This window comes from Epinephelus fuscoguttatus, linkage group LG23 (assembly GCF_011397635.1).
Source record: "Epinephelus fuscoguttatus linkage group LG23, E.fuscoguttatus.final_Chr_v1".
Taxonomy (NCBI): domain Eukaryota; kingdom Metazoa; phylum Chordata; class Actinopteri; order Perciformes; family Serranidae; genus Epinephelus; species Epinephelus fuscoguttatus.
Genome location: NC_064774.1, coordinates 26311407 through 26335667, shown reverse-complemented (window position 1 = coordinate 26335667; position 24261 = coordinate 26311407). Strand labels below are relative to the sequence as shown.

Sequence of the window (24261 nt, the reverse complement as noted above, 5' to 3'; positions counted from 1 at the left end):
TTGAAAGCTTGTATGCAGATACATGTGTATGCTCGTGTATTTGTGAGTGGCTGTTCATCAGGTGGAGCATACCATGGCCCTCGCTGGCTGAACAAAGCCACCGTCTGTGGACTAATCATAGTGTAATAAGCAAAATAAACCTTCCAAGGCCTGCTCCACTTTCCTAAAAAGACCCTGAGCTCATTGTGCTCTAGCCAAGGGCTTATTACTGCTAGATGCACTGTATGTGCATTGGTGTGTGTGTGTGTGTGTGTGTGTGTGTGTGTGTGTGTGTGTGTGTGTGTGTGTGTGTGTGTGTGTGTGTGTGAGTGTGTATCTATTTCCCTTTACAGCAATATTGGATAGCTATTAGGGCTGCTGCCTCCAGCTAAGCTTCTCTATTCTACTCTCCTGACCACTTCTAAACTAGACAACTCTCCGTTTCTCCGTCTCTTTTTAAAATTTCTTTCTATTTGTGGCTCTCATCGTCTCCCTCATCTTTGCTCATTTTACTAAGTGATGCTGTATATCTTCAGACTCATCTGGTCTACACAGCAACAATAGCCCCTCATGGACTCTCTGCCCTCATTCATCCCTTCATCCCTTCATCCCTCTCTTCTCCGCCCCTCCTTGGCATGGCAGCCTGTCATTAGTTCTGTGCACACAGACTCATGGCTTTAATTTTGGCATGCCTGCCTCTCTGTCTCCAGCCATTTTGTATCTGGTCTCTTCACAAGGCTTTGCTGTATGAGTGTGTATGTTAGTGCAGTGGTTATATGGCATGAACACCAGAGATGGCTGTATTACATACAAAGGTGCTTTCATCCCTCTTGTTTATACATGTAAGCATGTGTTGGCATCTAATATCATCGCGGATCTTCAGGATCTCAGTCCAGGCTGTGTGGCAATCATCATTTACCAGAAAAATAGTATTCTTGCTTGGCAGGCCATTCCCTGACATCACTTGATGTCAACAGGAGCAGTTATGTTACTGGTAATTTTAAATATTTGAACCACAGAGAAATATTTTCACTTTGCTGAAAATTACTTCTGTCCTTAATTTGGCACACCCAGATACACAGAAACTTTCACACAGTAACAACATACACACACACGCAAACAATGCAGTGAATCAAGGTGAGGTAAAGGATATTTTTATGCTAATATGCATTTCCCCCAAGCTGAAAAAGAGGACAGAGGGAGGGAGCGACCGAAGGAGAAATGAACCTATTCAAACAAATGAATTCTAATGAAGCTTCACACACAAGACGTTTGGAGTCGCTCAGCGTTGTGTGAGAGAAGGCCCGGACTTCGCCACTGGAAAGGACTCAGCCCAAACTCCTGAAAGGGAGGGAGAGGAAAAACAAGAGAAGGACCCTGGAGAAAGTGAGCCGGGAGGAAGAATGGTCCAGTAATGAGAGAGGGGAACCAGAGAGAGGGGGGCCTGAGTTCAAGGTTGTATTCAGACGTAAGGATTGTCCCCCTGAAAGACCGAACACGAACTTCCTCAGGGTTTAAGAGCCTCTTTATCAGACCCAAGTCTGTGTGTGTGTGTGTGTCTATGTGTGTGTGTACACTGGTGGTCTCTGGTTGGGTTGGAGATGGAGGGGGCACTCATAGCAACATGTTGAATTCAAATTCAAATTGGCTTATTCTCAGGCCTGGTTGTAACAAAAATATCAGACTTGGGCATTTTTTAATGGGTAAAAACTTCAGCTGAAATGAACTTGAATGTAAATGTAGTGTGGAAACATTTGAAATGCATTATTTATAATAAGGTGATTATCAAATATACTGAATGAATAAGAATTGTGTTTACCCGTATGAGAATATGTTTTGAGGCACTTTATTAGAGATGGTGTCCAGCCTGTTTATGTCTCATTTTCCCTTTCCCATACATGGAAATAGGAGTTTGAAAATTTCCTAGTTTTTAAAAGTGGGGGAACATTTATTAGGTGTAAGTGATTTGGTCATAGTCTGTAAGTTATAGTTGACATAGGTACGATTAACTCTTTCCTATTACAGACCTCTTAAAACCAGATCTGTAGACCCCTGTTTGCAAATGTAAACAATTCTGTCACTAATATGTCACTTCAATGGAAAATAGAGCAATCGCCCCCTGACATTACCCTCAGACACCCCATAGGAGCCAAATGAACCAACTTTGCCCGACAAGTTCTTGCTCCAGTTATCAGTTTCTAGAAGAATGACAGGGACATGATGACATGTCTAGACACCTTCAAAGAACAGTTTTTGACCCCTCAAGTGACTCTTGGCTCATAGTTATTACTAGCACAGTACCTCCACAGCAGATTTTGGATTGCACATAAAAGGTAAAATAAACTCACAGTCTTAAAGGAAGTGCAAGTTTCTTATATGGAAGTTACCACAAGATCCCTGAATACAGAAGCCCACTTATAAATTAGCTAAGTATTACATATTTAACTTTAAATGGGGCATTTAATATGTAACTGCATATAAAATAATAGTTTGGTTGTGCAAGAAAAATATTGCACATCCTTCTTGAAATGACCAGTAAGGGCAAAGTTTAATTTTTTCTCTCTCCACACTTCTCTCCCCATTGTGTTCCTGCAGCACTTCTGTTATTCTGCCACTGGATGGCGACCCAGGACAGCTATTTAATAAAGTTTGGCTAGGAAGACTTGACAGCGCAATGCTCTGCAGGTGAGATGATAACTTAAAATTCAATGGATACAAATCAAGATTAAATTTTTTATGAATATACATTTTGCATATGTATGCCCTGACTACTGCTGAAAACATTTTTAAAGTGTTAATGGGGTGCTTTTATTTCTTTCAATAACATGTAGGCCTGTTGTTAAGCAAATGTTCTCTTTCTTTTATGTTTGCTGTATTTTACATGTGATTTTGGATTGTATGGAATGATAAAATTATCTTTGAATCCATCTCAATATCAACAATGACAATCAAATTGAAATGATTAAATCAGGAACTTGCACTACTTTATGCTTAGCCGCAGCAATGCTTTAAATCTGTTGTATCATCTGGTAATTGTTATTTCAAATTACAAACACATTTCATTACTGTTGTGACATGCAAATGTACTGCCGCATCGTATTAAACACAGAGTCCCTCAGCACTCCACACCATGTCTGTGGACCTTATGCTCCAGGAAACCATGGCCTTTGCTGTGTTATAGGCATGGAAATAAAATGGAATTTCTACGTTACTAATAGGAGTGGTTCAGGTCTGGATCCAGGCCTGGGGAAGGTCAACAGCACATGGGAGAATCTTATGCCTTACTTTTTACATATTCCTTCACAATATCCTTCAGTGACATACTTCTCAATCTTAAAAGGCAGAAAATAATGAACTATCCCTTTAAGTCTTGGTGCGCTGTGAGAACCGACCACAGGAATTTCTGTTGTCACCTGACGACCTGCATGTTGTTGGGTGCAACACCACATACAGTTCCCGGCCTCATGCCGCAAACTAACAAAGCAGTATTCTGCCAAAAATGCCTCTTCTAACTATCCCCAAATATCAAGATGCATAGACTTAAACAAAACAACTCAACCACTGTTCACAGCGCCTTAAAAAACTCCACATACCACTCCTGCACGCGCTCTTGAGCCCAACCCACTCTGGGGTTACCTAGGCAACCAAACGTTACCATGGAGACATGCACACTCAAGCCACAGGTTTGACTGAGGGGACGATAACTTTACAGGAACCGTTATAAAAGTAGTAACATAGCTATCACGAAGAATGACTTTTGATACGATACTTTACAGTTACAGTTGTTGTAGAGTACATAGTTGAACTTTGGCGGGTGCTGTGTATTTTAGCTTGTGACAACGTAACGGCTGCCGGAGAGGTCAGTAAATTAACCTGCCATAAGATGCCAAAGGTTTGGTAGCTAGCTAGCTGGCTAACGGTAGATTGTTTTGAGCTAACGGTAGTCTCCAGCCAAGAGCTACTATATACGTGTCCTCTAACGCTACTTCACAAAAAATACAGAGAAAAGGAAAAGAAGGAAAAACAAACGCAATAAAGTTAAGTATTTTAAACAGCAAAGAACAGGACTGTGAGGTTTAAATGTTAAAGTTTAAATCAGGAGTTATTGTCTAAGTATGCCACTGCATTTCAGTCCATCTTGTGTGTTTGTCTCTGTGTGCACATAAGCTGCTGCATTAACCACAGAGTAAGAAGGAAGCTTTGAAAGACATGGATGAAGAATACTCCAAGACCATTCGACAGGTAAAGCTGGGTCATTGATTTCAAGTCGTGATATTTTTTCTTCTGTCTCTGTGGGTTGTGCATATACATTACCCCACTAAATAACCACCTTTCACTTTTTGACTTCCCCCTTTTTCTCCTTCATTGTCATGGAAGCGGTTTACTCGCTGTCTTATTCCCTGTGGTATAACCGAGGAAATGTGGACAGAGGAGGAAGAGAGGGCTGTGGATCAATTTATTATGGACACATCTATAAGCACCATGGCAGTCTATGTGGACACCCATGCCAAGCTGCAGGTGGACCACTCCATGCCCTCACGGGTAAGGTGCACTGTCCTCCTCACTTTCAGTGCTTTGTACATTTGAATTAGATAGTATAATATACAGGCACTTGCACAGTCCTGTCAGAGGGAGATGTTTGAATGCCTTTGTTCACATTCCTAAAGAGCATTAACTTTGTCTGAAAAGGTTGGAGCACTCTCTTCTCCATCTTTACAGTATGTTTCATTTATTAAATTCAACTCCCTTCCTGTATTTTTCATTTCTTATCACCACCAAGCCGACAACATTTTTTTTTCTAATGGGAACAGGTGGTAGAGCAGCTGTTCTATTTTTGCCGCATGCCAGGAGCCATAATCACTGTAGAGACGTTTGAGGAGGTCATACAGTTTGGCACAATGCGGAGCGACCCCGCCAAGACGCTGCTTTATGAAATGACCTGTTTGTATGCTCCCCGACTCGCCATCAGCACCTTCAAGGATAGGAGCATCAAGGACACCCATACCTACAACATGCACTGCTATCTTGCCAGCCTTATAGGTGGGTATCTCAGACGGAAAGAGCCAGAGACAGTTTAATGTTAAACAGCAACACACAAGGCAGTACTTATAAAAATCGCCTTGACTCCTGTAAAGGCATTATCTTTGCCCCATCACTATGGTATAACATTGAAACTCTTTAAGGGTCTTCTCCATACAATATGTCATTAAAGAGCAATCTACACTGGCAGTGTTTGTGAAGCACCTCTGAAGCATGTTTAATATCCCTCACGTAGAACAAAAATGGTTCTTTTTATACAAATTGTTACTTGATGCCAGGGGTTGTGCCAGTATCGAGAGGTTTGGATAGATCTTCAGTAATCTAGCTTTGCTAAAATGGATCCTGTGAAGAATTTCGAACTGAATGAGGCTAAGCCTCGCACAATGGGAGGATAAATTTATTGCTTTCAATGCATCATCCCACCATTCATCTGACAATGTGATACCTAATTCGGCCTCCCAGCCTGATTTATTCTTATACAGAGCAGGGGGAGTCACTGTTGATAAAAGGTTGTATATGAACGAAATGTGGCCTCTTGACAGTTCAGTAACTGCAAGTAAATGGTCAATACCAGAGGCCAGTGGAGCTTGTTGGAATGCTAAGGTGTTGAGTTTAGCAAGTTTAGTTTTAGCAAGTTCAGCCAAAGTACTACCTAATTTGTAGCCAGATTTTCAAAGTGGTAGTAACTATGGGGTCAGCGGATAGCTATCCAGGTTTAAATGCAAGGCTGCTACAGATGGGGGCTTTTAAGGATGAAGAATGACAGCATGTTTGTTTCTGCTGTTAAGTTGGACATTTGAACATGGGGGTCTGTGGGGATTGACTGGCTTCTGGAGTCAGTCTCAAGTGGCCATTCAAAGAACTGTAGTTTTTGGCAATTCCATGTTGGCTTCATTTTTCAGCCCCCAGAGGTTGCTGATTGATTTTTCCCCTGGTCATCCACACCCCACCCGCAGTGGCCCTATGTCTCCCCAGGGGGGCCTGCCCCACAGTTTTAGAATCACTGCTCTATGCCAATCCAAAGGAAGGTTTGTGTTTCAATACACGCACCCCTTCGTTTGTAAATACTGACTCTTCACACCATTGAAGAGCATTTCTTTAAGAGCTGTTGTCGCACAAATCTCCTGCTTTCTATATTTTGTGAACTTGATCTACAATGGTTGGTGGAGGCCCAGAGTTTCACTCTCTGAGCTTTCTGGTTTGACGACAAGCATATATAACTATGCTTCAGTGGGCTGCAGAAATAAATGAGTCAGAGAATATAAACAACCTCAAAACAAAGTATAGTTGCAACTAGACTACTTTTGTCAATTGAATAGAGCAATAGATTTGGTATTTTCAGATTCCAATTCAGTGTTCCCTGGTTTCTGTACATCCACAGAAAGGAAACTAGGTGTTTCCCAGATGATAAGATAAAAGATAAGATATTCTAGATAGAAATGCTATTTTTTTGGTAATTCAACAGCTCAGTTATTAGCCAGTTAATCAAAAGCAATCTAAAGATTATTCATTCTGAAACCCTGGCATATTTCTGATGTAGCTCAACAATTTTGTTCACCAAGAGTGAAGCTCCTCTGTGACCGTAAATAGTAGGTTGACATCCTATGTATATAAATGGAGGGCAAAGATATTTTTTATAGGCCCTGGTATACAGGTTGCCCTCAATTCAGGATGGCGCAGTAGAGGTCATGAAAAGTACGAGACACATATTGAATTTGAGTCAGTATGCATTTTGTATAGGATGGCCAATATTACCATACCACATGCACAAGTTCTGTTGTTCAATATTATAGTTATATGTTAATATAATTTTTATTTTTGAACAGAGCATGTGTATAAGAAGGAGGGCAAAACAGTTCTATACATTCCAATAGAAGGCTCACAGTGCAACCCTAAGGAGGCCAGCAAGGACAAGAAGCTGGTACAGAGAATGGAAAGTAAGTCCGGAGAGCTCTGTATATGTGGATGTATGGATGGGTGGGATGCCATTCTCTTTCCATCCATCTCTGTGCGGTCTGTGTGTAAGAGGTCACAGAGTTTTGGTCTGTGAGTTTCTTTTCTAAAACAGCTTTGAAACTTGAGCATTGGCTCTCTATCACAGACTCTCTTGAGAATTTGAGAGCTTGAGAGTTTTTTGTATTCTACTCTTAGTCCAGCCATCTTCTTTTTTTCTGCCCTAACTCCATTCTGTCCTCAAATCCATGCTTTTATTCAAACATTTTCTTCATACGAAGTTGTTTTCACATCATTCCAACCTCTGCTTTTACAAGTATGTGCTTCCTCCTTTCTTCTGTTTTTTCCTCGTTCTGACTCTTCGTCTTTTCTTCTTCAAAGATATTTTTTGGGCATTTTAGCCTTTAATTGACAGGACAGACAAGTGTGGGGGGGGAGAGAGAGGGGGAGTGACATGCAGGAAATGGTCACAGGGTGGAGTTGAACCCTGGCCCCTGCTGCAGCAGACTTGTACATGGGGTGCCTGCTCTATCCACTAAGCCACCGACGCCCCGACTCTTTGTCCTTTCTTTACATCTTTATTTCTCCCTACGTCTATCTCCCTTGTCTTCGGCTCACTTGTTCTTCCTATGTTTAGGTGTTATGATCTTCTGGACGGATCAGATTAAAGAGCTACTGAATGACCAAGAAATGAAGACTGGGGACAACTGTGGCCCACTGGTGGAGATAGCCTTCTGGCAGACTCGCTCTGACAAACTGCTGAACATCAGCAAGCAGCTGCAAAAGCCAGGGGTCAGGAACATCCAGAAAATCCTGGAGCTCTCTAAGTCTCGCTACTTACAGCGCTTCTGCAAACTGGCTGAAGAAATACAGGTACTAGAAGTCTCGAGTCTATAATCATCTCTTGATCAGTTCCTTTTTACTTATGGACTGGAATGCTGCTCACCATGACTGAAGGATAATAATAATCATCATCATCATCATCATCTTCATTCATATTATCATCTTTTTGTGTATGTTTGTTGCCCAGTATTGCTCTCTGCAGGCTCAGTCAAACCTGACCTTCCTGTCCATACTGAAGGAGCCTTGTGAAGAGCTTGCCAGGCTCAAGCCTAGCCAAGTAGCTCCGAAGCTAGAACACATTGTCAATCTCATTCGCATCATCTGGAACAACTCCCCCCACTACAACACCAGTGACAGGATTACTGGTCTCTTCCGCAAGGTACCTGCATTAACTGCATCTGAGTAATCAGGAGTAGCATACTCACACCAGGTTTCTTTTATCAACCTTCTTGCTCTGTTCCTCTGTCATCACTCTCACTCATATGCACTGTTTGAACATACTGCACACAAACAGACACATGCTCAATTCACCCTTCATATTTCTAACAGTTATTTTGTAGGCAATTAATAGATGTGAGGTCCTTTACACAAGCAATCATATTCCACAGATAATTCAGTGAGCAGCATTAAAAGATAACCTTCTGCTGTCAAAATGCCCTTTCAGTTGTAGATCAGAATACATTTTTTGTCAATAGTATTAAAGGCAGTCTGATATCTGCCTCCTCCACATCAAAATACAAACGTAAATTGTCTGGTTGTTTCCAAGAAAGAGGTAAGACGAGACATGAAGTTAGGAAAGAAGGGTTTTTAGCAGACATGTTTTTTGCAGGCAACTCAATCAATCCGTTGTTTATTCAGGGAAAATTGACTGAGCATTAAGCTCTTTTACAGCAATGCCCTGAGTTCACGTTCAGTGGGCTGGAAGGATACAAATATATTATAGCAACTGACTCTTTCAATCTGGGGTTTGAGCTTGTGAATGTAATTAGGGAGCCTGGTAAAGATGTGTTTGCTGGCTGCTAAAAAGACATTAGTAAACTCACAATAAATATAATAAATGTGGATATGAGGGTCTGAACCTCGATGTCACCGGACTTTTTGTGTCAAGTATTTGTTTTCTGCTGTGTTGCAGATGAGTAATGAGATTGTCCGCCTGTGCTACCAAAGCATCTCCCTGGACACGATCTTTAAGGGTTACGTGATCTCTAGCAAGCAGAACCTCACTGACTGTATCCAGTGCTGCCTGGCCTGGAAGGAGATTTACCAGGACATCTCACAGATTCACCTTAGGTAGGAGAAATCTCACTTGTGTGGGGACTCGAGCACACTGTCAACTGGTTACCCGTGGGGACTTTAGAAATCTTAATTCTTAAATGATCAAAAGTAAATGTGTTTGATTTCAAATATTGTAAATCACTGTGTTATATGGGTTTAGGATGAACCTGAATTGACATTTAGTTAAGGCAAAGTTGTGAAGTAGGGCAAAATGTCATTGTTGTGTCAATGCAGAAATAAATAGGCTCTTAAGGAGCATTGTCAAACAGAAAAGCTTTGATTTGAGTTTAGGGCAGAGATCATGGCCTTTTGTGGAAGATTGTTTTAGACACATGGTGCTTATATTTGTAGGCAGATTTAAATGCTTCATCTTAGAGCAAGCAAACCTAGACAACCAACAACAGATAGATTTGGAGAGTTTTTTAATACTTTACAATGAGTGACTTGTAGACCCATTTCCAAAATACTGAGGTACTCATCTGACTCCTCATTTCTGTTTCCTACTCTCTGACCCCTCCCTTCTTTCTGTTTCCCCTTTTTCTCTCTGTTCCTCCCCCTCCTTTTTTATATCAGATATTCTTCAAAAGGCTGGGTCCTGGACCAAACCAAAATTTTTGCGGTGGTTGATGTTTTCATTCAGAAGTTCAGAGAGCTCCTTGAGGTGAATTTTTTCTACACTCACACATGCAGAGACATTAGCACATGTAATTCTCATGCTGCTGAAATGCTGTAGACAGAACAGTACTAAAAGAATGGCACAGAGGTGATTAGAGTGAGGCTGCATCGCCACGTGTATCACATTAGAACCACAAAGCCAAATTATATGTGACGTGTTGTTCTCGTTGTGATTTAAACAAATCTGAGTCAAATACAGAATAGAGTTTTGCATTTGGTGACTTTCCTTTTATTTGTCATTTTGTCTCCACTATGTATTCATGTATTTTATATCTTCCTTCTATCCCAGCTAATACTGAACAAGCCTGGTTGTGGATAAGTCTGTGATAAATCAATAGGATATGAACTCCTTTATACTTAGTCTTCAAACTGTACAATAATTTCCCAAAGTATTTTTTTTAAATGTCTTGATACAGTGTGTTCTGTTTGGAATATCATTTTTTCTTGCTTTCTCTCAGGTATGTGACTGCCAGCATCAGTTTGCCCGTTGGGAGGATGGTCAACAGAGTGCCCTGCCAAGCTTCAGCGGTTGCCGGGGACCAGAGTTCACCCGCTCCCTTCTGAAGATAGAGGGCAGCTTCCACTATGGCCTTCAGAACCTGCACTCTGTTAGCGAGGGCATCTTTGATGTCGAGAGCACCACATGGTGCAATGAATTCAACAAGTAGGTCTGCTTATTTTGAACACATTCAAACTAAGACTAAATGTAATAGTGTGGAGTACAAGCTGCATACGCAAGCAAAATTTCTGAGCGCAAATACAAATAAGCATGACCAGCATATGTTTGCATAAAAACAGGTGCAGCCAGGCAAAGATGGGTGCAAGGTGGAATAGAGGCTGAATACATTAATAATAGAAGGACCACAGAATCAGCAGGTGGACTAGCTTCCTTAATGACCAATCACATGAGCTCCTTTTATCCCCTTTAGAAGCAGCAGCAGGTGAAACAGAGACTGAGATCTCTAAGAGAGAGAAAAAAAGCTCTGCTTTATAAACCACCTGACCTTTACTTACAAAATCCCAGATGCTAATGTACATCATTCCAAATTTGCTGTCAGTGTTAGAAGGAGCAGGTGGCTAAAGTATTGTTGCTCCAGCTGCTGAGGGATCTGCCAGTTGTAGTTGTGCAAACAATTGATAAAGGCTGATGACTACATTCAAACTGCAGTTCTTGTATTCCTCTGCATAGCTGAAAAAAACCTTTTCTGTCATTTGTGTCCAGTGAATGTTAGCAAGTGTACTTGCAAAAAATCAGTCCAGCAGAATACATATTTCCCAAGTCCTTATGTCTTTAAACAAATAAATACTAATTAGGGATTGGTAAATGTGCTAGTTTTTAGAAAAAATGCTCAGAGGTGTTATTACTAAATCCCAGAGTCTCATCACAAGGTTTGAATAATTAATAAATGTCTCCACGCTGTGCCATTTGTATGTAAAGTATGTCAGATTTTGAGGAAGTGTGAGTGTGATCCTCTGTCAACAAGTTGGTCCTGAGCAGAAAGAAGCAAAACAATACTGTGCAATAATGTGAATGAGTCTTTCTTAGCCATGTTAAGGAACTGTAAATGGACACAATTTTTTTGCCAAAATGAGCACCAAAATGTCACTGTGCCAAATAATCAGCCTCAGCTGTGCCTCTCCTCCCACCTCCACACAGACATGTTATGTTTACCAAACTAATAATATAATGTGCTTTTGTTGTATTTATCAGCTGGTCATCATGCCTTTGTGTTTTAATGTGTAGTTATGTTCTTTTGTGTGTGTGTGTGTGTGTGTGTGTGTGTGTGTGTATGCAGGTTTCAAGCTTTGATAAAGGACCTGGAAATGATGATGCAGAACCTGATCAGATCAGTGTTTAAGACCGTGAGGACAGTGCAGGAAGGATTTCGGCTTTTGCGTACTTTTATGCCAATGTCTACCCGCGAGGTGTCTCTCTCACACACACACACACACACACACACACACACACACACACACACACTTAAGTCCTGAGTTTGTTTTTACACCATTTATTAGACATGCATTTCTGAATTAAAGAATTCCCTCAATCTTCTGTGTATTAAACCGTCACAATTCTTACAGGTTCATTTTTGGACGCCTGTTGTCTCTGCAGTTCGTTACGGCTAACCCACACCACAGTAAATTGTCCTTTGCTGAGGTCATAGAGAACTGCCCCTTCTATAACTTTAATTCACTCAGAGCAAAAGACTTTGAAATACGAGGCTTGGTTTATAGTATATCTTTTTTATGTTGTGTTTAGAGCTCTTTGATAAACCATTCTCAAACACAATTTGTGTACTCATTCACTTTCATCCAATCTTGTCCTTCCCAGGCCATTAGGCGCACCACAGACGAGAAGGCGGAGGACGTATACAACATCTTTAACAAGGAGCTCAAAATGGTCAACAAGGAGCTGAACCAGAGGACATGGTCTTATCCTGACCAAATGCCCCGGTTAGCAGGCCATGCCCACTGGGCAAGGGCCCTCAGAGATAGCATAAAGAGTCCCATGGAGGTGAGTCCATTAGACTACACAGTAATCTATTCCTTTTAGTCCTTGTACACACCAGTTACTTCATACCATCACATGAGCAGTGTGCTAAGTTAAGTGTAGTTTGAATTCTGGTCCTGTTTTGGTTGAATTTTAATCATATGTTGACTGTAAGCAGTACTCATGATCTTAACTGAACCTTCGATTCATCCTATTTCCTTCCCTTCCAGTTGCTTCAGAAGGCCTACTTCATGCCTGAGTCATACAGCCGCAAGCAGGTCTTTCTCACCTATGACCAGACAGTTCAGGCTTTGGACGAGGTGGTGAGGAGGAACTATAGCGAGTGGACCCAGAGCCTGGAGGGACAGTACCACAAGAGACTGGAGCAGCCACTCATGGTGCGCTGCAAAGACAAGACTGGCAAGCTTTACATCAACTTTGACAAGTGGGTGACAAAAACAGGACTTACACACAAGAGTCTCAATACTTTGTGTGTTAACTCTCACCATCAGCTCCACACAAATGTAGACACCAATGCATGGGTACACATACATGACACGTACATGCTCTCATTATTTGTTTATGTGTATGTGTTTTCTTTTCCAGCAACCTGTTGAATCTGTTCTCTGAGATCTACTACTGGGATCAACTAAAGTTTGAGATCCCACAGAGTGTGTGTGACATTTACCAGGACAGGGAGGACCTCAGAGTCCTGAGAGAGAGAGTACGGCAGCTGATCAGGGACTATAACAGGTTTGACATGTACAAAGGGAAGATGAGAACAAACATGCATTTAATATCACACATTCTCAACAGTGTTCTAGCTGTTAGACGATTTGCTCACCGCAGTAGTACTCAACCAGTAAACAAAACATAATTGTTTACTTACCTCTCATCTGTGTGTGTATGTTTATCAGAGTCATTGGAATGCTATCTCCTGAGGAGTTTGGTCTGTTTCGGGAGCAAATTCGTATCATGGACAAGAAGATTGAGCCAGGGCTTACCAAGCTCCTGTGGTCTTCTAAAGAACCTTCTACTGTCTTCGTCTGTGACTGTCTCCTGCATGTTGAAAAGGTTGTAACACACAGTTTACTCCTTACTTGTATGGGCACGTGCAGTATTATTGTTACTCTATTCACTTTTTTCCTCTGTCTTTTGAGTTTCAGACTGACAGCAGTGGTGACCTATAGGTTAGAAAAGTGGGTGAATAGACAGTTGTGTGGATACGGTCTCTTGACTGGCATAAAATATTTGTTTGGCAAAAGTTGTTTCCAGTTTACTTGGGAACACGGACACATTTGTGACAGATCTTATTTCATCAAGCAGTTTGTTCCAGAGAAAAGGACAAAAGTAACTAAAAGTAACTTCAACAGACCTGGGGTCTCATTTATAACCATTGCATAAACAAAACGAGGCCTGAAAGCAGGGTATGCCACTTCCCATGCAAAAGATAGGATCTATAAAAAAATTGACTGTAGTATTTGGAAACCTGTAGGGAAACTCTGAATAATGCACATGGACATTTCAGAGATGGGTGACGCAGATGGTGAGGTGGTGAATTGAAGCCAAATTGTAAAAATTAAATGTGAGAGGAATCATCATTTCACCTCATATTACACCTTAATAAGAGCCTCTTTATCATAAATATTTAATCCAGAAGTTTAATTTGTGCTAGCGAGCCATGGCTTCTCCATAAATGCCTATAAAAGGTAACAATTATAAGTTAACTCAAATCCCACACATACTTACCGTGGTAAGCCTTGGCTGTTGCCATGATTCACTGTAATGAACCATTGATCAGCAGGCTCATCAACACTCTTCTCTTCTTTTCTCTTCTCTTCTCTTCTCTTCTCTTCACGTCTCGTCTCATCTCGTCTCGTCTCGTCTCGTCTCGTCTCTCGTCTCGTCTCGTCTCGTCTCGTCTCTTCATTACGCTCCAGGTCCAGTCAATAGTTGATGGATACAAAGTTGCCAATCAGTCCATCTCCAACCTCTGTTCCCAAATCAGTCAAACATTGCTGGTTAGGCTGGATGGAAAGACTATGTACAGGTAACAACAGAAATGTGATTACTACCTCATTGCATGGGATGCCCAATACACTAAATACACAAAATAGATGATAGTGTGCAGATATTATTGGCTATGTTTTAAGTCTCTTCTTATTGTAGGTGTGTATTTGAAAGTCATATTCATCGAGTACAGTAAACAGTGACTAAAATAGTTTTTTGATTTATTTAACTTGATTCATCTCACTGTATAATGCTTATTTATTTGTTCATTTATTCTTGATAATTGTCTTGAAAACCAACTGATATTTTAACAGGCCAGTGTTACCACGCACTGACAGCTCACTGAGGAAGCATCTCCACTTTTTGACACTGTTTCAAGCAATTCACATAAGTTTCCGTTGTTAGTTGCATCTTGAATGTTTCTCCTGTTGTAATTTTTCAGAAATCTGGAGTTTGAGGATGACCAGAAGGCTCACCTGCAGAGCCATCTCAAAATACTGCGCTCAGCACACAAGGAAATAGCTGATATCATGACCCGCATCCACAACACCTTCTCTCATGATGGATCTGAGGTATGTGCTTTGTTTTTCATTCAATATTGATAGCATTTTGTCAGAAATAATCCTGCACTTTTGCATGTTTATTAGTTTATTATTTTCTGTTTTCTTTATGTAGTATACTTAAAGTATGCTAGGTTTAGGCAGAAGCGTAGAGGATAGAAAAGTAAGATTTTTCACTTGCATCTGTTAAGTGGTCAGTAGTTTTGCTCTTTTTCTGAAAATGAATTTTAAAGCAGTACTGCCATGTCATGTAAGTACTTTTTTACCATGGTGTTTAAGGTCCAGGAGCACTGGGTGACCTACACAGAAAAGGTGGACCACATTGTAGAGAAAGCTCTTAGGATCAACATCAAGAGCTCAATGGAGAAGCTATCCAAGGCAATCAACGGAGACAGCAAAACATCGCCCAATCCTTTGTTCAAAGTCCTGGTAACTCTGCGCCAAGCAACTCCCCAAACCACACCAAAGGTACCATCAAATCCTCTTAATTCCACTGGGCCATGTGATAATGAGTATAGAGAATGGCCACATATGTTAAGACATGCCCCCATATGTTGACCTGCATGGAAGGCAAACTTGTATGGTATGTGCTCACTGGTGTGTAGTAGGAAATATAAAGTAGTCTTAATCTTACTCAGACATACACACACAATTGTCCATACTCTCACTGTGCTGCTAGTTTAAGTACTGCGCCCACTCCTTAGTCAAACTGAGATTCCCATGCAGACAAGACAACACCCATACTGTAAGACCTGCAGTGTAGCATCACTTGAACAGCATGGTGGGGACGCGGCCTCGCCCTCCTCTGGTCTGCCACCCAGCCATGCAATTAGGGCTCACAGCTCAGGGTCGGTTTCAGTTTATTTGGATTAACATACACAGGCAGAAAGGATTAAACCAAAGGGATGTGGATTATTATTCATTATTCATCACCGTCTTAACAAAAGACAGTGATGCCAGCATGCCAGCTTTTTTGCATTTTGTGTCCTTCCTCCTCCTCTTTCTTTCTTCCGTTCTTTCTTTCCTTCCTTCTTTTCTTTTTGGGGCACTTTTGCTTTAACACTCACTCATACACAGGTATGTAAATTGCTCTGACAGCAGTTCAGTGGAATTCATCATTTATTAGCTGGCAATTTCATATCTTGGGTAAAAGTGACTTACTGTGTGTGTGTGTGTGTGTGTGTGTGTGTGTGTGTGTCTGTGTGTGTCTGTGTGTGTGTGTCTGTGTGTCTGTCTCTGTTTTGACAGCTGGAATTCTCCCCGACACTCAGAAAGCTCGCTCAGATTGTGAACATTCTGCCTCAGCTCATCAACACCATCTCAGAATTTAAACGACTACCTGAAGTTCTCTCCTGCAAACAGTCCCAGGGGAATCCCATACACATCAACATAGGTTGGAAATATATTTTAAAAAATGTTCGTGCAAGTTTTTTTTCTATCAGGGAATCTACATTTTCCAAGAAAAAGTACCAATGTGTAGATCTTTCCTGGGTTTTTTTTCTGTGTGTTGAGCAAATGTAGACCTGATGTATAAATTAAATCCTCGCAACTTATGGTAGCACTGACAGTGATTACAGGCAGTTGTATATTCTACTCTTGTCCCAACTGTCACTTTGGTCCCTTTGATCTTTCAGAGCAAGATGAGGAGATAAGAAAAATTCAGGCTGCAGTGGCCACAGGGATGACAGCCAATGCCAACCAACTGCTGGCCTATCTGAAGACGTGGGACAAATACAGGGATATCTGGGAGAACAACCAAGACTCTTTTATACAACGTTACCAGAGACTAAACCCACCAGTCACTACTTTTGATGCGGATATACACAGGTACTGTGCAAAAAACACTAATTTCTAAACACCAATCTTCTGTTGACCTGTTTTGGCAGTCTCTATGAACCTTTGGTACTGCTTGGAGCAGTGGAGTACAGTATGAGTGGCATAAATTAAATGTTATCTTTGGTATTTTTCTATCAGACTCCACTTATATCATTATAAAATACACTTCATTCAAAGTTGACAGAAACAAAATAAAACTCAAATTAACCATCTTAGTTCATCTTTCCACTGTTTCAACAATCACGAGCTCTGTCTTGGACAAACTAACAACTTTTAAAAGTCAATTTGCAGAGCAGATTGTCATCCTGTAGTTCCTGATTTCCCAAGAAAACATTTGATTCATTTTGTCATTTGTCATTCTTTATAAGTTGTTGTTAAACATACTGAAGCGTGCCTTTCTTCTACATTTCTGTTTCATATCTATTCTCTGGTTCACCCACAGGTACACAGAAAAGGCCTACAGTGTTCAACAGGAAGAGACTGTGGTGAACATCTGGTTTGTCTCACTGGACTGTTCACCACTCAAGTTTTCCTTGACGCAGCTCTGCAGTGAGTGGCAAACCAAATTCACTCAGCTGCTCAGCCACATGGCTAGCACCCGCCTAAAAGACCTTCTTGCCTCCCTGCACGACAATACCAACAGGTGGGGAGTCAAGTGAAAGGACTTGATTTTGTGGGGCATTTAATGCGTTTATAATAGATGATTGACATAGAGGGAGAGAGAGCTAACAAAGGTCCTTGGCCAGAGTGAGAGTATACGACAATGAATGTGTCTGTGCACAGTGTATTTATGTTGTTTTGGGCAACCTACTGTATTTGGTTTATAGCTTTTGCAAAAATATTACTAAAAAAAATTAGGTGTTTACTGTTTAGGACAATGTTTCCACACAGTGTACACAATAGTTAGAGCACCTGTTTTTTTCCCCTGAGATGAATTGAGGTGAAAAACACTGAGTATTGAGTTAACCTATCCTTATCATTTTAGTCATTGAGGGTAGATGAAGACGAAGGGAAAAATTGATGTGAGAATAAAGGGAGCAGATTTTGATTCAGTAAATATAAAAAATATGCAGTGTGCTAAAGGTGGTGTGACTTTAAGTTGTGTTTGTTTGCATGTGTGTGTTTAGGCTTAGACAACCTCCCCAAACACTGGCAGAGCTTGGTGAGAGCCTGAAGCTTTTGAAGACTCTCCAGGGCGATTTGGCCAAGACAGAAGCTCAGATTCCTCTCATTCATGAACAGTTTGCTATCCTGGGCAAATATGAAGTCTCAGTAGAACAGGCTGTAAGCACCTCACTCATTAATAAACAAATATATACACAGATATGGTGAACTTGATGCAGGACTTGAAAGATAAAAACACACATAATGTGACTTTAACATTTTAATTGCACCCCTGCAATGCCTCTTAAGTTTTCTCTCCCAGATATTCAGTTTGTAAGAGATGGTGCCTGCTATTTCTGGTGTAACATATTCATGGAAACCAAGCAAAATACCTGTCATATCATGTGTTATAGGTTTTCCTCCCATCATTTTTTTAATTATACCATTTGGTTTACCCACAGGTGCAAGATATGCATGAGGTGCTGAATGGGGAGTGGGTGTCCTTCCAGCAGGTGTTAATTGACAGTGAGATCATGCTGCAGAAGCATAAGGAGAAGTTTAAGAACAGCCTCATCCTCTCCTCTGAGGAGTTCAAGAAGAAGATCCAGACCACTCTAAATGAGTTCAACAGCACAGGTAACGCACATACTCTCTATTTTTCTCTGTCTTTCACACACTCATGTACATTATTACCTTGTACACTCACGTACACCTTCCTGTTTGCTTCTGTCCATGAGTCATGGAGCAGCTGCTCCCTTTCACAGAAAAATTGATCTCCCTGAGTAGAAGACACGCCATGACTGATATCCTGCCCCATTATTATCATCCCTCGCTCCCCTTCGCCTCCTCTCTGCCTTTCCCACTGCTTTTGGTTCCTCTTGTTTCCCTTTTGTTTTTACTACCATCTCTCCTTCCCCTCTCTCCCTTGCTTCCCCTGCCTCTCATTAGTGTGTTACAGGGTGGCTGATATGGATTAAACTTATTACTTGACATGTTATTTTACATAATAATTTACTTTATATTGTGACATTTATTGAAAATTGAGTCTACAGTAATGGTTTATACAATCAAAAAAGAGATATCAATTTACTTTTAATACAGTGGATTGAATGCCAGATATATTTGTCATTTTTTATATTTGCTTTGTATTTTCCCTTTACTGATTATAGGACAGAGCTGTCTGTAGGCCATGCATGGTCTTGATCATGATCTCACCACAAATTAGTTGTTGCTGTTTGCTTTTGTGTTTGAACGTGTGTATGTCTATCTAATTGTATGCTTTTTCATGTGTTTTGTATCTCCCTACTTTTTTGCCTGTGAATATCCAGGTCCATTTGACAGTGCACTGAGTACTGAGTTGGCCTTGAACCAAATAGTAGAGCATCGGAGCCAACTGGAGGCGCTGAAGCAGGAAGAGAAGACGATCATTAGCGGGCTGGGCTTCTTCAAAATAGAACAGCCCCCCTCCAAAAGCATCTGGACGCTGGAGAAGGTCTGATGCAGCACTAGGCTCATACTGTTGTCTTGCCATAAGCCTGTATAGACTCCAACATACTGAGCACTTAGCATTGGAATCATGGTTGATAAACTGTCTCAACATGTGTTAATAAAGCAGTATTTAAGCACTTTGGAGGCAGTTTTACAAATATTTGATACAGTGTGGTATAAGGCATTTGACAGGCATGACAGAGAGGGGTTGACATTAAACAAATGTGCATTAAACCCAGGTTTTGAGCTTTTGTTTGTGTCTGTATGTTTTGTATAGGACATAGACCACCTGCAGCAGGTGTGGGAGATCACACAGGAGTGGAATGCCAACTGGAACATCTGGAAGGTTGGTCAGTTTGCTACGCTGCAGACAGAGAGCATGGAGAGCACAGCACAGGACGTGTTCAAAAAACTCCACAAACTCCAAAGAGAACTAAAGGTCAGTTCTGTCAGAGTTCATTAAATAGCAGATTTTGTTGTCCTGCTAGAGTGTGACGTGTCACAGTTTAGCTATAATATATTACCTGTGTCAGTTTAAATCTTGTTTCATACATATAAGTTGTACATAAATGCCAACAATCCATTTACTTGGTGCTGTACAATCTAGAAGCTATATGTTGTTCATGGTTTCAGTAGAAAGAATGCAGAAGGATGCTGTGCTCATAATGGATACAAAAGTGGCAGACTCTTAGGGGACATAGTTAGGTATTTTTAGCTTCACACCCACAGTCTGCCGAAAATGCATTTTACAGTGACAGCTGGATATTTGGCCTACTGGCAGGATGCACAAAATTTGGTGCTAATATCACAAAATGCACAGCTCCCTTAAAATAAACCCCTCAGCTGCTCTCACAATTACACAGTAGTGAGGACCTGATCATCTGGTTGCAGGATAAGGAGTGGGACATAGTAGACTTCTCCAAGAACAAGATTGACCAGTTCAAGCGTATCATCCCTCTCATCGCTGATCTGAGGAACCCAGCCATGAGAGACAGGTATTGACTGAAACCAAAGATTCTACATGTATTTCCTTGTCATATAACACCTGTCATTTCAGCATATCTGTTATCTTTTTTTATTACAATGTGCAAGATATGGCAAATAAAAGATTTCCTATCAAATAGTTTGACAGTAGTTAGTGCTTAAAGTCCTTATTTAGAAGACTGCTACCAGGTAGAATGAATAACCTGCACACTTACTTTGTTTGGTAGGGGAGTGCTTTACAATTTTTATTTAAAGGATGGGTACTAAGCATGGTGCTAAACCCTGTAGAACAAGTTTATTACTGTGGTTAGTTCAGTCAGCTCTCTCTGAAGTTTGTTCTAATGTCTTATATCCAAGGTCCTTCTCTCAGTCTTGTTTTCCCTCATCAGTGTCAGTAGCTCCATTCCCAGAGGAGAGAGAAACCTTTGCTGCATTCTGTCCACCATCTGTGAAAGTGGTGCCACATTTGAATGCATACGCACTGCCTGAAAACTCTCTTTTGCAGAACCAGCATCTCATCTTGTGTTGGTGCCTTGTACCATCAAAGAACTAAATGAAAACCAAAAGGAAAAAAAGCACAACACATTCTGTGTTCAACAAACTGGCTGTTGTGGTAGTTGGTTAGGGTGTTGAAAAGAAACATATTGAGAGAGATGGCAAGGTTTAAAAGGGGTGTATTCACTTTTGTGGTCAGTTATCAAGTATAACTGTGTTGCCTCCATTGAGTGAAAGCACTGTTGGAAAGGAAGACAACAGCTAGAGGGTGATAGTTGGCACAGATTCTGCTCCACCTCCTCCCTGTCTATTTCACCCTCCATTCCTCTCCTCTTATTGCCAGCTGTTGGTTATGTCAGTCCGTGTGCTAATGATGCTCCTATATGAAGAGCTCAGAGTGGAGTGATACATCTGTCATGCCCAGATATCACTCTATTTATATGTAAGCATTCCACAGATATCCCACTTATACTTTTTTGGCATGATAAGCACAAACTAGACATTCGCTTGAGCACATTACTGATGCCAGTGACATTTCTATCCTTCACTTAGCAGTAAGAAGGTTGGTTCTGCATTCCTGGATGCTGTCAAACCTGTACAAACAATGCATGAGGTTATAATGTAGATTAGCAGTGTCTAATATATTTATAAAATAACTGTAAAAAATCAAATGTTACTACTATAAAAATTAAGCTTTAACTTTAGCAGCATATACTGTACCAGATGATAAATGTTGGAATATTAGCATTTAGTGTGCATATGTTTTTGTAATGGGTTATCACCTCTGTGTGCTGATGACTAATGGTCTAAAGTGAGGAGGTATCACATATTGTACAAATTCTAAAGCCATTTAGGTTATATAAATTAAGTAGACTTGACTTGATCTAGGTATTAATCACCTCGACATTGTTAGCCTTCACCTTTACTTTTTTTTTCCCTTCAGCTGACCTACTGAGCAATTTCAGACTAAGACAAATGATACCTTTAATGCCACCTTTCTTGCAGGCACTGGAAGCAGATCTGCGAAGAGTTGCACTGCACTTTTGACCAAACCAGCAGTGAATTCACCCTGGAGAGGATCATATCTCTGGGCCTTGACAAGTACACTGATAAGATTTGTGAGATCTCTGGAGCCGCCAGCAAGGAACTCTCCATAGAACAGGTCCAGTCTCTTCCTCGAGTCTGCACTGACACTCCGTGGCTCCGTCCACCCTGCCTTAAGGCCTGTTGTTCTTGGGTAGCACCTCCAGCTCATGGAGCAGAAGTGCCTGCCTCTTAACATTTGTCAACATCAATCTGCCCCAGCCCCTCTCCACGTCCTCACCATGCACCTCAGCATTCACAGAGGTTACATCAGTGCAGTTTATGGGCCAGATTTATGCACATAGAAGCACAGTGCACATTTGTTCTGTGCCCTTCATTCAGTTTGCACTTGCAATCTGCATGTCATTAGCAGCTGATTTACTAAAACAGCAGGCAGCTGTGCAATTACAAACTAGCACTGCATTCTAGGCACATTCTGCGAGTGAAGGAGAGCCTGTGATGGGAATTATTTTAGATTAGCTAGCTCTGAAAAGTAATCAACCTGTCAGATTCTCAAATTAAGATACTCAATAAAGTTTCTGAAAAATGTTTTCTTCTTAGGGGTGTAAGTATAGTAGTATATTGCTGTATTAGCCCATATCCAAGGGGGAAATATACATAATTTATATAATAACATGAAAAGAAGAGCAAGAGTACAGAAGAGTGCTTATAAAAACTGAATGACAAAAAGAGATGCTGTCACTATGCCAATTCCTAAAACATTCCTTATCTGCGATGAATGCAAGCAGTAGCACTCAAAGCTAAGATATATGGTTTCCTATCATCAAATATCTAACCATGACAATGTATCATTATGCTTGTAGAAATGATGCAATGTCATTTTGCCACCCCTGATTGGTGTGTGCTATCTGTATTACTCTGTGTGTCTGATATTTAAGGGTCTGGAGGAGATTACCAGGACATGGGAGGAAATGTCACTGGACATAGCACCTTACAAAGATGAAGGCCACCACAGGCTGAGGTGAGGAAGCAACCTTTGATGGCAGGGTAGGGTGGAGGATTTAAGAAGTTTGTAGCAGTCCCTCATTGTTTAGTACTTGCTGTCATTTCCTTTTTTATCTTTCATTTTAGCATAATGTCTCAAGTCCCCTGAGTTGATTGGAGGGTAATTAAGATCATCTGTTGCACAGGGTTTGGTTACTAATTCCCAAATAAGTGTTGATAGCAACTTGGTGCATTTCCCCTATGGGCCAATCAGGGTGTGACAACTACCTTTCTTAGGGCTTAAGAGAGGTAAAGAAATGCACACCCAGGGCATTCTGATCCTTCCTCAACCGAATGCAGGCTTCATTTTAGCAAATCTTGTCAACCAGAAGCTCTGGATTCTAGGCCCTTTCAAGAATTCAATTGAAGTTTTTTGCTCTGCTGTTTGAAGGGGGTATTGTACATTTTAAAACTTAATTGGAGTATCAGTTGGGAATATTAACAAACCCCTAACACCAGGTCACCTGCATCTTGGCTGCTATTAGTGTTTTCATACAAGAGTTTTGCTTGCCTGAACAATCACCTAACACCCACGGGATTTACAGTATGTACAGGTGACCCAGTATAACCCCTACCTCCATATATAAACACATTTGGTCATTAAAAACATTTGTTTATGATTGAAGAGGCATTATTTATCATTGAAGAGGCATTTTTTGTTGTCGAAGGGGAATTTGTTAATCATTTAAGAGGATTTTGTTCATTTGTTTTGTATTGATGAGGCGTTTGTTACTATTATTTATGAGGCTCTCCTTAAATTTGTTTCTACAAGTTAATATGTTTTTTTCATTATGTGGTTTGAGAGCTAGTTCTCAGGCTTCTCTCCAACCAGCTGAAATCTGGGGAATTAGTAACAAGTTACAACTGTAACCCAAGGTGAGACTCACTTCAACTTATAGTCATAGACTCGCGTCTTCATTATGTCTTATCTACCTGCTCCACTGGGTTCCACAGGTCAATCTACCTTTGTTTGTGTACAGCTGAATGTAATGCCTCTACAGCATATATAGTGGAGAACATATGTGATGCTGATGTTAGAATGATTTGTCTGCTCACAGCCTTGTTGGAGAAGTCAGTGTGTGTTTGCTTGTTGCCAGAAAGAAGTGAGCAGAACAGAGTTAAGGGAGTGACAGCCTGACTGGTGAAAGCAGGAATGCCCAGGCCATCTGCTGCGTATGAAAATGAATAGAGTCAGACCTCAGACCCAGTCTAATTAGTAGCCTAAGCCATTGCCATTGATTGGACAGAGAGGGGGCACAGTCAGCCACTGGTCCAGAGTAAACATTATGTACAGAGGCAGGGAGGGAGAGAGGCACAGTGAGATTGTAATGCAAGGGAGAGGATTGTAAGGATGAGTGAAATACAAATTTGGATTAACTTATTTTAAGAAATTAAACACAAATGAAAAAGAGCTCAACACTTAACAGAAATGTCAGAGAA

The 24261-nt window shown here is 40.9% G+C and overlaps 1 protein-coding gene across 4 annotated transcripts in view; it reads left to right on the top strand.

Moving 5' to 3' along the window:
* The first annotated feature begins 3635 nt into the window (after positions 1-3635).
* The window catches only part of dnah2 (dynein, axonemal, heavy chain 2), a 63148-nt gene continuing 42522 nt past the window's right edge, over positions 3636-24261 (top strand). For all 4 annotated transcript variants that reach the window (XR_007448605.1, XM_049568483.1, XM_049568482.1 and 1 more), the window contains exons 1-28: positions 3636-3838; positions 4147-4221; positions 4357-4521; positions 4791-5019; positions 6846-6956; positions 7610-7845; positions 8003-8194; positions 8948-9105; positions 9664-9751; positions 10224-10429; positions 11562-11691; positions 12098-12280; positions 12487-12701; positions 12863-13009; positions 13174-13330; positions 14197-14306; positions 14709-14838; positions 15106-15294; positions 16075-16219; positions 16461-16653; positions 17105-17305; positions 17790-17946; positions 18228-18402; positions 19095-19258; positions 19532-19693; positions 20146-20249; positions 21739-21895; positions 22716-22798. Coding sequence is in view for 3 of the 4 variants with exons in the window: in XM_049568483.1 (XP_049424440.1) it covers positions 4189-4221; positions 4357-4521; positions 4791-5019; positions 6846-6956; positions 7610-7845; positions 8003-8194; positions 8948-9105; positions 9664-9751; positions 10224-10429; positions 11562-11691; positions 12098-12280; positions 12487-12701; positions 12863-13009; positions 13174-13330; positions 14197-14306; positions 14709-14838; positions 15106-15294; positions 16075-16219; positions 16461-16653; positions 17105-17305; positions 17790-17946; positions 18228-18402; positions 19095-19258; positions 19532-19693; positions 20146-20249; positions 21739-21895; positions 22716-22798 (4220 nt within the window). In the remaining variant the exon portion in view is untranslated. The remainder of the gene's footprint in view (positions 3839-4146; positions 4222-4356; positions 4522-4790; positions 5020-6845; positions 6957-7609; positions 7846-8002; positions 8195-8947; positions 9106-9663; positions 9752-10223; positions 10430-11561; positions 11692-12097; positions 12281-12486; positions 12702-12862; positions 13010-13173; positions 13331-14196; positions 14307-14708; positions 14839-15105; positions 15295-16074; positions 16220-16460; positions 16654-17104; positions 17306-17789; positions 17947-18227; positions 18403-19094; positions 19259-19531; positions 19694-20145; positions 20250-21738; positions 21896-22715; positions 22799-24261) is intronic.